General features: G+C 42.0%; 1 protein-coding gene across 1 annotated transcript; it reads left to right on the top strand.

Annotated features, from left to right (window-relative positions):
• Positions 1-1,425: 1,425 nt before the first annotated feature.
• Positions 1,426-13,709, top strand: LOC141760010 (uncharacterized). Its single transcript, XM_074622600.1, has 4 exons — positions 1,426-1,672; positions 3,165-3,819; positions 5,131-5,278; positions 5,655-13,709. The coding sequence occupies exons 2-4, from the start codon at positions 3,175-3,177 to the stop codon at positions 12,143-12,145; spliced, it is 7,284 nt and encodes a 2,427-aa protein (XP_074478701.1). The 5' UTR covers positions 1,426-1,672; positions 3,165-3,174; the 3' UTR covers positions 12,146-13,709.
• The last annotated feature ends 565 nt before the right edge of the window (positions 13,710-14,274 follow it).

Below are 14,274 nucleotides of genomic sequence, written 5' to 3'. Positions count from 1 at the left end.
TGGAATGACATGCAGGCTTCGGGCCTACCTGTTTACTCTGAGGGCTTCCTCCATTGTCCCCCCCCCCCACCAGCTTCCTATAAAGGATTTTTCACATTTTTGTGCTGGTTGTTGTTTTGGGAACAGGTCATGGGCTAGGCACTGTGGCATTCCTGAATCTCCGTCTGCTCGGGCTCAGCAGGAATTCTTTCCTACTGCACATATCGTCTCTTTCATACACACCTGGGATATTTTTACAGCAGTAAAACTAAACGGTGTCATCACTTTATCCTTTTTATACCGAGCTGAAACCCGATAACGTTTGTATATTCCTTTGATTCCTCGACTTCAGCCCCAGGTTTACTGTGGAATGAAGTCATCCATGGTCGACTAATCCCTTTCACGACAGAAATAGACTCGATTCAGGACAGTTTTGGTAACCGTTACGCAACTCATGATATGGTTAAACATGACCGGCTAATGCCAAGTAATACGGTTCAACCTAATCTACTGGACTCCACTATCCTGCTAAACTTAATTGTATTTCTAGAACGATCACTGCTTTGTGTATTTTTGTACGCCTCCATGTGTGTTTGCTATTAAAGGAATGTTATTTTTACATTTTTATTTTCATTTTATACTAACATGCCCTGTATCTGTTCAGATCACTATATAAATTAAAGGTGCTATTGATAATATTCAGCCACTAGATGTTGCATTCTCCCTCCCCGGTTTCATTGCATTTACTTCACAACAAGTCATTGCCAGGCACTTAACCGTCAATCTCAGCCATTTATCCGTTTTTTCCACACTGACGACCCAGAGAAACCATTGTTGTTATATTATTGGCTCACAAGCCTTGATAAAAGTGGGAACCGAACGTCAGATATCTTCCACAGAGATAAACAAAACATTCATTTTGGACCCGCCAACATTTTTTAAATAATTAATTCACAACAATTCTTTTTAGGAAAAGCCATATTTTTATGCGGCATCTTTCTAAAGGCTCTGTGGATATTTTTTTTAAATATTCGTCTACATAAAAATGTTATCAATAAGACCTTTAATAATTTATAATCTGATTTATTATTAAGAAGGTGAATGTTATTCCTTTCATTGAAAGCAGGTGCTCTTCTCTAAAGGTCCAGGGGCAGATGAAGAGCTCCTTAATCCTTATTATCTAAAGAGGTCCTCAATGAGATTACAACCCTGCACGAATATTACAACCGGACACCAATTTACCATCTGCTGCCACCGGTGGAGAAAACACTGCTCTCCTTTTAGTGTGGTAACCTGCTACAGGTGCAGTGCTGTGCTCTTTCTCTCAAATAAGAGCAAAACAAGCAAAAAATACCCTTTTGTTAATAAACTTTTATATAAATGTGTTTGCGGCCTATTTAACATATAAAGAATATGATGAATAAATCTCAGGTCCTTGTTCCACCTCTTCGCCCTGCTCTGACAGCTCTACGTACATCAGGTGTGACACCTTTCCGAAGAGGATTTCCAAGCAGTGCACTTGCACCAGGAGATTAACTTTGTGCACAGATTAAGCAAATTAACCAGGATGGTGTCTCCAGAAATAAACTGTTGCTGTGCAGTTAGTTCAACAGCAGTCATCATGTAGAGCACGGAATAACATTTCATGGATCCTTTCAAAACGGTTGGGAATTTTATGATGTCGACGACGTAGGTGAGTTTACTTTGAAATCCTGTGATTTTTTTTTGTGTATTTATTTGCTTGTTTACTGCCTCCGGTTATAATCTGTATGTTTATGTTACAGCGGTAGAAATGTCATGACCATAAATCTTTAACCAAATCTTTTTTTGTTTTGATTTTGTTGTTGTTTTGAACAATTACTACAAATATTTCTTCCTGAATATGAAAAAAATAATGTAATGTTAGTCATTTAACAAATTAAACGAATACTGCTGCTGCTACTTCTATCTAATACATCTAAAATTCCTATTATCAACTATTAAAATTAAATATCACAATTTTGATTATTTTTAATCAAACTTTAAATAAAGATATTCTGTAATTTATCACTTAATTTTTCATGTGAAATGTACAATCATTTTGCAAATCAATATTCAAAAAATGTTGATTGATTTGAAGTGTTTTGAAACATCGGTTTACATAGATCATATACATTTTTGAATCATTTAACATACATTTTCTATATTAAAATCATAATACTGAAATGTAGTATAACATCATTCTCTTATTCTATAATTATAATGACAAAAGAAACACTAGTAAAAGAGAATAATCTGTCAAACATTTCTCTATCACTTGTTAAGTGCTCTATTGTGTTGTTGAAAGCCAGGTAATTAAATAATTGAAGATGAAAGTCACATGGCAGGTTTCCCAGAAGTCAGGTCATTTACCTGATGGTTCTACGAAGTAAACAACATATGTTTGCAAAACCTCATTCAGCTGTTAATTTATGTTTGTGTGTTGACCCAATTTGCAGAAGTAGACACGCAAATGTCTCTTTTGATAATTTTTTCATAAACTTGCCAAACCACTCTTTGCATGATTATGTGTTACTGCATCACTGACCAACAATTAGACTGTTTAATACCTTTTTCTTTATATATTCATAAAAGTGGACAAAACAATATCTGTGTTTACTTTAGAATGTGTAAAGTTTTATGTGTATAAGCAACTTGAGCAACCTTTTGGGGCTTCTCACCATTGACTCTTTTCTACTAAGCAATCAGAAACATCATTGTTTAGGTGACCGAGTTGGCGAGGGACACTCAAGTATCGGACATGAGGTAACCACAATCAGGGACAGAGAGCCATGAAATTCCACCAAAAAAGGACTCTATAATAGATGAACGTCGCCTTTAATATCATCAAGTGGTGTATTTTAGATGCACTGGATGAAACGGGAACAGGTCTGGCTGGTAGCAGGGCAAACAGAGAAATGTTTTTCCTCCTCCTCTCCTAGTTATAGGAGCGCTGATTGTGTTCAGATTGAGCTCACCTGTGCCTAGTTGTCTCTAAGCAGCACAGGTGAGCTCATCAGGATGATGACAGACTATGATGAAACACTTTCTTACAATCATTATGTCTACCATACAGAACCTCAACTGGGAAGTGTAAAGTGGAAAAAAAAGAAACCTTTATGTTTCTACTAGATAGATCTAATTCTTTACGTTTGCTCCCCTTCCAGCCAAGCAGCGATGATGAATGAGCCGGGGTTTCGGAGGGTCCTCCCCGAACAGTCGTTAGGGAGTGGGCACACCTTTGGCACCCCACGCCACCCAGGCATCAACGACCCGATCCTATCGAAGAGGGTCTGCTTCTACAAAAGTGGAGATCCCCAGTTCAATGGCCTACGCATGGTCATCAACAACCGCACCTTTAAAACGTTTGACGCTCTCCTGGACAGCCTCTCTAAAAAGGTTCCCCTCCCGTTTGGGGTGAGGAACATCACCACTCCCCGGGGGGTTCATGCGGTCTACACTTTGGACGAACTGGAGGATGGTAAATCCTACATCTGCTCTGACAGTCGTAAAGTGAAACCCATCAACCTGGCACTGGCCAGGAAGAAGCTGCCGCCCTGGTACAACGCCAGGCCTCCTAGTTCCCGGCGGCGGACCGTGCAGAAGGCCAGGTTTTTCCCCGGAAAGAACATCCACAAGCAGAAGCCGGCGCTTGTGCGCACACCAAAGAGGCTACTGGTTTTTCGCAATGGCGAACCCACTGTGAAACACTCTGTGGTGCTTCACAAGAGGACTACAACAACTTTTGAGTCCGTCCTGGATTATATTTCAGAGCAGATCCAGTTCTATGTGGTGAAATTACATACAGCTGATGGCAGACGTGTGAGTGTCCAATACATTTTTAAGAAGAAAATGGGATTTTGCAAACACTATAGACTGATAACTTTCTAAAAACACCATAATATATTCACTAAACCTTCCCTTCTAAAGCCAAGAAATCAAAGAAAACTGAAAGCCTGTTGTATGATTAACATACTGTGAGTGCAAAAAATCTACATTCCCCTAAAATCTGTTTAAATACATCGCAAATATATAAGTTTTAGGTTTTGGTGGCATCACTATCACCCCACAGAGGACTGGCTTGAACCTGGCCTCTAAATAACCGTCACATGAGGAGAGAAAGTGTTAATCTTCTTTAGAACCTCTCCCTAATACGGAGAAAGGCATTCTGGGATACTGCAGTGTAAGGCCTTAGGTCAAGGACCTACTGTGAATTCAGAGCTAGCTGGTATTGCAAGGTGCCATTTTAACAAATATTTAGGGCTGTCATCGATTAAAATATTCAATTGCGATTAATCGCAAGATTATCCATGATTAAGTGTGATTAATCGCAAATTAAATGTACCTTAAAAGGGAAATTTTGTCAATAATTTAATACTCTTATCAACATGGGAGTGGGCAAATACTTGCTTTATGCAAATGTATGTATATATTTATTATTGGAAATCAATTAACAACACAAAACAATAACAAATATTGTCCAGAAACCCTCACAGGTACTGCATTTAACATAAAAAATATGCTCAAATCAAAACATGGCAAACGGCAGCCCAACAGGCAACAACAGCTGTCAGTGTGTCAGTGTGCTGACTTGACTATGACTTGCCCCAAACTACATGTGATTATCATAAAGTGGGCTGTAAAGGGGAGACTCGTGGGTACCCATAGAACCCATTTACATTCACATATCTTGAGGTCAGAGGTCAAGGGACCCCTTTGAAAATGGCCATGACAGTTTTTCTTCGCCAAGATTTAGTGCAAGTTTGGAGCGTTATTTAGCCTCCTTTGCAAAAAGCTAGTTTGGTACCAATGGATTCCTTAGGTTTTCTAGTTTCATATGTTGCCAGTATCTTCACTCTAGCTTTAAAACAGAGCCCGCTTCAAACAAAAAATTGCAAGCTACGTTAATGAATTAAAGAAATTAGTGCCGTAAAAACTAATTTGTGTTAACGCGTTATTATCGGTTATCTTTGACAGCCTTACAAATAATCATACATATACATGCATGCAATTTGCAGTTATATGATTCCCTAACATATGTAGATTCCAGGTTAATAACTTTCTAAATGGGCTATTCTATATGCTAACATAATCAAATGCTATTCGAGTGACATGTTTTTCTGTCTACTGCAGGTGGACGGTCTTCCAGGCTTGATATTGTGTTCTGGGACCGTAGTGGCTGTAGGCATGGAGCCATTCAAGCATGCAAACTACAACACACAGAAATCACCAGCTCCAACAACACATCCTACCAAACAAACGGGTCACAGAAGACTAAAACGTAAGTTAATATAAGATTGTTTTGGCTGTATCTCTATGTAATCATTTGGTATTTATTTAGTTTATGAGGACATTTATTGACATTGATGGACACAGAGTGCGTCTGCATTAATCTACCTGCTCTCATGGGATGAAGATTGTGAAAGTGCTGAGGCGATGATATTATGCGTAATACCATGGATGACCTACATACACTGTCTATGTGGCTGTCGGCTATTGTTCTTCATGAGCTGTGAATAGTTGTACTATCTTTCTAACTTTTTTTCTCTTTCTTCTCCTTTCATGCTTCTTGGGTTTCCTCTTCAAACTGCCTGCCTTTCCTCTTCAATCCTCGCCTGAAATCTTTGAACATTTGGCTCTTTTGACTGACTGTAAAGGTAAAAAGAAGTCACGATCATACACTTCAAAGCCAAGAAATTTCTCCCCCTCATCGGAGAGGTACATCGTGAATCGGATCCACAACTCCATCACAGAAAGCTCATGCGACCTACCCAATCACTCTGTCGAGCTGGAGTCAGGTCGTATGCTGGAGTCGGTGCCAGAAACACCTGAAACCGGCCTTGGCGTTGGAGCTGAAGGGCAGGACGGCTTCCTGCCCGCAGAGGACGACATTGAGAAGTCCTTTCGGGTGAACCAAGATGGTAGCATGACAGTGGAGATGAGGGTGCGGCTTACAATTAAAGAAGAGGAAACAATCCATTGGACGACCACTCTGGCACGTTCAAGTGTAGCCAATCAGCTTAATGTGACCCATTTACCAGAGTCTGAAATCAACTCGCTAAAATCCGACTCACTGGATTTACAAAGTCCTGTTGCCTCCATTGACTCCATCAACAAGGACAAAACTCGGGAAAACAATGACGAGGATCCACCATCGCCGAGCAACAAAGTTTTCAGTGAGAGTAGTCATGAAGAGGCTGTTGTCAAAGTACAGACGGACGTTGTGACTCCTAGAAGACCTCCTACACCAGGGCACAAGCAAATCAGAAAAAAGCAAGCGTCTGTGGAGAGCATAACATCAGTGACGGCAGAGGGGATTCAGGAAGGAATGGTTGGCTCTTACTCCTACAGAGAGCAGACAGAAAATGGAGCTGTGACAGAGCAGTACTGCATGGTCAAACAGAGCAGCAGTAAACCGGTGCCCAAACCTAGAAGACTTGGCTCTGTGGATGGCAATAATATAAGCAATGTATCCACGTTCAAATCAGCAGAGATGACTGAAGTCCTACAGATTGAATCCAGTGGAGACGAGGTCACTGAAACTGTCTTACACGTATATGAACAGCAGACCTGCCAGGATAATTTCTTTGCAAACCTTTCTGGGATTCCTTTTTGCAGGCCGGCTACTTCAGAAACTGGACAGCTCTCCTCCAGTAATGAGTTTGAACCCCAGCTCTGGAGACCATCGACTGCTTCTGAGTCAGTTAGCGTCTGGAGACCTGAGAGCAGGTCTGTAACATCTGATTCAACCTCACCTTCACAGAGGCAACAACGATTCCCAAAGCCCACGAAAGGCAGAGACAAGCCCCAACAACGAGAGGTCAATAAAGATAAGAGGGTGTCCTCAAAACCAAAAGTGATCAACAAACGTGTTCGGCGGCTTACTTCACCAGGGAAAAGACGAAAAAATTCTGCAGGAGCAACCGAGAAAAATAAGAAAGTGAAAACCTTCTCCAGTGCTGGCTTCATTAAGAGAATTTATGGGAGTAAATCAAAATCAGCAAAAAGCACGATGAAGATAAAAAAGGGACGGACACAAAATGGAGATGGGGGCGTTACAACAAAGAGCTCACAACAGTCGGATGACGAATGTATTCTCAAAGACCCAAACACGCCATCAGCATTGAAAGAAACTACGAGTGAGACAGTTTGTAGTGAAAAAAGCAGCCTGAATGTTGCTCCCAATGAAGTAAGCCAAACACGGGGAATACTGACACGGCAGACATCAATGCATCGAGAGAAAAAGAACAAGTCCTATGATGTCAGTGGAAGCATGTCACTGCCTCCTGTTAACTCCTCCAGCTCTGTTACTAATGAATATGTGGAAAACTGGCTGGAGAAAGTCCATCTTAACCCCACAGCCTACTCAGATGAGGAAAATAGACAATTAGAAGCACTTGGACAAACAGAAAATGGCAGGTGTGGAGAGACTGAAAATAAAGGCGTGATGATTGTGACTGATGACGTGAAGGAGGACACAGCTCTCAAAACTGACTTACTGCTTGAGCGAGGAGCTTCTGTCAAACAAAGAATCAAGTCCTTTGAAAACAAATCATCAGGTCCACCAATGGAGAAAACCACAGTCAAACAGCAAATTGCCAAAAGTCAAACAACCACTACAAACACAGAAAACTCCAATAGTTTAGCTCCGATTAATACAGACGAAGTAAAGCCTCTTTGTCCTGAAATAATTCCACCAACTAATGGGACCCCAACAGAAATGCCATCAGACAGTGAAAACAAATCAAGTCCAATCAAAATCTCATTTCAAAATGCAACACCTTCCATTACGCTTTCCATGGAGCTACCACTACCGCCGCCACCACCACCTGATGAAAATACAGAGCTATCAATCACTGAATATAACATGATGGAAGCACCCTCAGTGGCCAGCAGCCCATTATACAGGCTATCATCAGTAAGCAGTGAAACGTCAGATCATCATCCACTATCCATCAGTCCTACATCTGACAAGGCCGCATCACCTACCGACCACACAACGGAAATGACAACATCAATTCAAAGTGACATTCCTTCCACGCAGAGGGAAGCGCCATTACCAAGAACGCCATCCATTAAAAGGGCCCCGTTGGTCAGTAATACATCTCTTGACAAGAACATGTTTCTCAGAAAGGCTTGTCTGGACAAATATACTTTATGTAGTGATGCCACTTCAGAGACAAGCACATCATCTACATCCATCAACATAGCGGGTGATAATGTGCTGTCAAACGGCATCTGTTCAACAGGGACGTATCGGTCGAGTGAAACCCCACCAGAAGAGAATTACAGCATGTTAAATATGAAAAGTAGTCCATCATGTTGTACTTCTGCGTCTCCTACTAGTTCAGCATCTGAAAAGAGAATCTCCCCAGGCAGTATTTTATCAAGTGAGGCTCCAACACCACGCGATCTTCCATTTAAAGAGACAAAAACACCAATTTTAACTCAAAAAGAGTCACCTAAACCCTTGGTGAAAAATGTAAAACTTATGAGCAGTCCATCCAAGAAACTCTCTTCCGAAATTCCTCATAACTCTCCAAAATTATCATCATTACATAACCACCCTCAAGATAAAACTACGTCACCAAATATTGGAAAACAAAGACATGGAACACCGTATGCTAGCCCCAACACTGAGAGAAAGATTTATAGACCTAAATCACAAAAGAGACGGTCTCCATATTCTCAGTCTCTGGACATGGTGTCACCGCCTGTCAGACACAAGTCAAGTGGAAGGTCGCTTTCTTCAGACGATGCATTAGAGCCAACAAGTAAGACACAAAGGAAAACATCATCCCAAAGAAAGCATCGCCAAACGCCACAGTCAATAGAATCAACAGCTGAACTGGACAAAACACTAATTTGTAAAGCTCTCATGCCATTGGAAGCTGATCAGAGTGATGACAATAAGGTGCCAGATCAAGAGAAATCCATAACACAAATAATACCACAGCCATTAAACATCGCAAATCAGCCAAACATGAAACCCGTGCTTGAGAAGATTTGCTACTCAATAAAGTCAATTAGACGAATCACACAGAACAAACGTCCATCATGTCTGGAAAAGTCCAACAGCCTGCCTGACTTCTCCTCTCATGTGGCGTCTACGTTTGGCTCATCATCTAAAGCTCTCCTGGCATTCTTGTCCGTCATGACCCTAAAGGAAGGCCTAACTAACCAAAATATGGATGAGCTGAACGCAAACAATGTCAGCTGTGCCGAGGCTTTAAAAATGATCGATTCTCTCATGGAAATCGCCAGCATGGAGGACTCCCACGAGCTAAAAGTTAGTTTGGCCAATTTACAGCAGTCGGCTTCGATGCAGCTCCTGCAGAGTTGGAAGGGCTTTCAGGATCTTGGCGACAAATGTAAAAGTCGCAGCTCAACGCCAAAACATTCAGAGCAGGAAGCTGAAACCAGTTCTGAAAACGACTGTGGCATTGATGAGAATGTTTTTGATGAGATTTTGGATAATCTTGACATTCCTGAGCAGCTCAAGGACGAATTGACCTCTCTTTCAGCGGGTGTCCAAAGTGACAGTGACAATGAAGAAAAGATTGAAAAAGTGGAACCAAAAGATGCCAAGAAATCCAATTTCTTTGCAAAAGATGCCGCCAAAGTCAGGGATGTTACTCAAGACGAGAAAGTTGATGTGAGCTCCATCATTAAAAAATTCACAGATATCAACCAGCCAAAACAATCAAGTATAACTAAAGACACTAAAGACAAGGACAGCTTAAATGGGCAGAATGGTGTGGCCAAATGTCCACCAGCTGAACCTATTGATAAACCTGAAGAAAGGCAGCTTTATAGCACAGTGATGTTTGAAAAAGATGATGGGCAGCAAGGCCACATTGAAGAGAAATCAAACCAAGAAAATGCTAAAATGAACAGAGTAGTTAGCAGCAAGAAAAGTCTTGAACAAGACAGTTGTACCTCTGAGGCAGAGGAGCAAGACATGGAAGGTAATCAGCTGCACTGTGAGGAGAATGAGCTTACCCATGATGACGAGTCAGGTTCAGACGAGGAAGGGCAGAACAAGTCAAGTGGCACTAAAGATTTAGAGCAGAACGAGAGCTGTAAGCAAAGTGTATCAGAAGCAGATCAGCAACATAGTTCAGAAGAAGAACCAGAAGTTGAGATACAACAGGAGACCAGGGAAAGTGAGGACCTGTCCAACCCTGAAAGTCACTCTGAGGAGGAAGAAGTGAAGAAACCAAGCTCAGATTACTATGTAGAAGTGAATGTAAGAGGGAAGGAAAGAATATCCAGCCCGGATAGTCAACACAAGTCTCTGTCAGAGGAAGATGAACCAGAGGTTGAATGTGAAGCAAGCTGTACGGGGACGAGTGTTGACGAAAGCACATCAGACGTTGATGATTCGTCTTCAGATGAAGAGCAGTCTGAGGCTGGATGTAAGAAACTAAAGGTTATCATTGAGGAAACTTCGTCTGGCAATGAGGAAGAGGAGGAAGAACACCATGTTCATCTTCTGGATCACAGGCATCACATTAAAAAAGGTTTGTCTTTGATAAACGAGACAGAGGAGGAGGAGGACATAGTGAGCTCAGACGATGAGGACCGCCATGAAGAAGGGGGTCTAAGCAATTTGATAGAACATCAGGATTCATATACCAAAAAAGACAATAAAAGTTTAACAAAGAGTTATGGATTTAGTGCAGATGAGGATAGTGGGAATGACCACAGCAGCTGTGATGAACATGTAGAGGTAGAGCAACCAAAGGTTGAAGATGAACAGATCAACAACTCAAACTACAATGAAAAAGAGTCCAGCTCAGAGGACAAAGATGGTAACATGGACAGATATATAGAAGAGCCAGAATATCAGGAAGCTCCAGCGTTGGTGACACAGTCTAAATATACAAAATGTGAAAAGGCTGTGGAAAAACAAAAGCATCAATCTCAAGAAATGATATCCCAATCTGTTGCGGAGAGAGTAATTCTTCTGGACAAAAAAGTTGCTGATGCCCAGAAAACAACAGGAAGTTCTGCCATCAGACGTTCCTCACAAAGAAGTACCCCACTTGAGTCGGATGTTGAGGGTTCGTCCTCTGAATCGCCCACATCTCAGTCGGCTGCCGGCACCCGATCGGCTCCTCAGTCGTCTTTATCTTTCAGCTACGACTCCAGTGGCGTTATAACCACAGAGCCTGAAGGCAACAGGGTCAGATCCATCAGGGAAATGTTTCTGGCAAAGAGTGCCACAGAAATCCAGCATGGACGCTTCCCAAGCCCGAACGCATCAAAGCGGACCGAGTTAAGAGCAGAGACCTCAGCCAGTGGCGGGTATCAGTCTCAGACTTCAGGTGAGCTGTCTAGCGGCGAAGATGACTTGGCACGGAAATCCATCACTAAAGGACTCGTGAGAAAAACAATTGAGAGACTTTATGGCAAGAAAGATGCTGAGGAAGCGAGTGAAAGGCCGCCATCTGCGCCAAAAGAGAAAAAGAAAGAAAATACAAGCATTTTCTCTCCTTTCCACATTGCCAAAGCAATGTCTGAATTGTCCTACTTCAACTCCACTAATACTATGGACACGGCACGATGCGCTGCTTTTAATGCACAAGTCGGACCTGAAGACATTGTCCCTGTTGGTGATGAACAATGGCTCCTTCGAGAAAACGCGCTGATCAGAAAGTCCGTTTCAGACCCGGTCGGAATAAACAAAAACTTATCAAATTCTCCTCAAGGCGGAAGCATGTGTGACGATACAGAGGAGGACGCCCCGTATTCCCTCTTCAGCTCAAAGTCTGAAGTGGAAGACAAGAAGGCGTCATTTTCAAGGAAGTGCACCTACTTTTCTTTGCCCCATGCGAGCGACTCAGAACCATGTCAGGACGAGATCAACACAGTTGCAAATAGTGACAGTATCACAGACGCAAAAGACGATCCAGAGGACACCAAGACGTGGGCGGAGAGGAATGGCAAATTGCCTGGCGCTGGCGTTACTGACTTTAAGATGAAGGATAACAAAGTGCACCCGCTGGTAGAGCCTGCACCTGATGGCGAGGTCGTAGTTGTGCAGCCTGGGAAAGGTCAGGGTGTTATGGCCAGAAGGATGCAGGAGCCTGATATGTTGGACATAATTTACAATTTTTGTGGTCAGAATTGTCCCATCCTATGAGGACATTTTAGCTTTTTAAACACAAAATCACAAGGACTTTTTTTGTCTGAATAAGTGAACATTGTTGGGCTATACATAATGTCTTTGGTGCCTACATTTTGATGTTGCCATAGCCTTGGCATAACACACGATCATATGTAAACCCATTCAAGCCAACTGCAGAATGTGTTACAAGCCAATGGATCAACCTTCATATTTTACCATGTATGTTAAGAGCTTGTCATCAACTTGTCAGTTTATGCTCCTTGTTTAAAGGGACAGTGTGTAGTATTTTTGCGGCATCTAGTGGTGGGGTTGCAGATTGCAATCAACTGAGTACCCCTCTGCTCACTCCTCCCTTTCCAAAACTGCGGTAACGTGAGCTGCTTAGTGCAAAACCGTGGTAACGCCGTTCGCCTTGCTCAGAGGCCATCTTTACCATAATGCCGAATTCACACAAGGAAGCGGCGAAGCGCGGCGAAGCGCGGCGAAGCGCGGCAAAGCGCGGCAACCTCAATAACTACATTTTTCTGCGGCCGGAAGACGTATTCATGTGTTTCAGGCGGTAAGAAATTCTTTGTAATATAGTTCAACATGTTACAGGAGTCACAGGATCTGTTTACTGATTGGTTGCGGGTATTCTCTGGCCGCACTTTGCTGCTAAATGTGAAACTTATCCCAACTTTTATTTCAGCCGTAGAACCAAATGGTGGCAGCTCGCTGAGCTCGGGAGCATCCACGGCAGCTTTTCATAGACATTGTATAACAGCTCACCGCAGGCCGCACTTCGCCACTGCTCTGGTGTGGCTCACGTTACCACAGTTTCACAAGTGTTTCGGAGAACTAGTGTGGCTTTCAGGTAACGTAAAAACGCGAAAGGCTCTCTCTAGAGCCAGTGTTTGGTTTGTCCGTTCTGGGCTACTGTAGAAACATGACGTACTCTGTAAAGAGGACCCGCTTCCTATGTAGATATGAAGGGCTCATTCTAAGCCAACGAAAACACAACGATTCTTATTATCAGGTGATTATACACTAATGAAAACATAGTTCTGAATACTATACTGCATTTCTGCTAATAGATCTGCTGAAATGTTACACACTGTTCTTTTAATGTAAAAGTAGTGGATGTTGTTTCCTAACAAGTGTATTTGCCACACACTCCCAGAGCAGCTCTTTTCCTCTTATAGGTTGCCTGTCAACAGATCAAGTAACCAGAGCATTAGTGTAATCTTGTTTTAAAACTCTTAAAACAGATCAAGTCCCCGCAGCAGATGTCAGGCAACAAGGCCAATCCCCACTGCACTGAATGACCAGTGTCAGTTTGTGGTCGCAGCTCAGGTACGAAGGGATGAAGTTCAGGTCAAAATCGTGCTAAAAAAAGCAGCTGGGTACGACACAGGTTATGTGTGAATTGTAGATGTCAGTCTGATGCTTTTGTATATTGGATGTCTAAAGTGTAAATAAGACATTACAGATTTTTACCAAGTAATCATAGCGTAATACATATTTACGATAACCTGATCTTTATAATTAGGATGGTTTCAATGTGGCAGCTGTGACAATTTTGTCTCTTTAAATTGATGTGTGAGAATTAAAGTGTGTATTTACAAATGTTTGGGTTTTGTCTTTTATTTTGTGGTGACCTTTTTTCTAGACTAAATGCAGTTAAATCTCAATGGATTCTGGTTTGGTTTAAACATAGATGCTTGAGATGATCTTAGTGTCAGTGAAAGTCAACATGCCAAGGTGACCGTTGTTGTTAAAGATACCTTAGGAAGCTCAGGCTGTTTTCTCCTGCTGATCAGCGGGAGCTGTTTTCTCAACTCTCTGCCTGAGGAAGTATCTGTGTTGTTCTTGGGTTGTTTTGTTTCTCAGAAGTTGCCATCGAGCTGGACCATGTTGTGACAGGAGCGTCGAGGAATGCACCAAGAGGGGAGTGTTTACGTCTGCATATACAAAGAGACAACATGATAGCCAGACAATTCACACAAACATACATTCTGGAGATAATGAATGTTTTTACATCAAAATAATGCATAGTAGAATCTTTGAAATGTCACTGACACACTAATGTTTACAACAGCAACGTCCACTAGATGGCATTAGTGACCAATACAACCACAGGAGTTAAGGGGTCAGTAATAAATGTA

The sequence above is a fragment of the Sebastes fasciatus genome, chromosome 21 (assembly GCF_043250625.1).
Source record: "Sebastes fasciatus isolate fSebFas1 chromosome 21, fSebFas1.pri, whole genome shotgun sequence".
Taxonomy (NCBI): domain Eukaryota; kingdom Metazoa; phylum Chordata; class Actinopteri; order Perciformes; family Sebastidae; genus Sebastes; species Sebastes fasciatus.
This window is presented reverse-complemented; position numbering and strand designations above follow the sequence as displayed.

Excerpts from the sequence above, each read along its gene's own strand:
- LOC141760010 (XM_074622600.1), top strand. The coding sequence starts at position 3,175 with ATGATGAATGAGCCGGGGTTTCGGAGGGTCCTCCCCGAACAGTCGTTA. Across the intron at positions 3,820-5,130 it reads ATACAGCTGATGGCAGACGT|GTGGACGGTCTTCCAGGCTT; the intron begins GTGAGTGTCCAA and ends TGTCTACTGCAG. Across the intron at positions 5,279-5,654 it reads GGGTCACAGAAGACTAAAAC|GTAAAAAGAAGTCACGATCA; the intron begins GTAAGTTAATAT and ends CTGACTGTAAAG.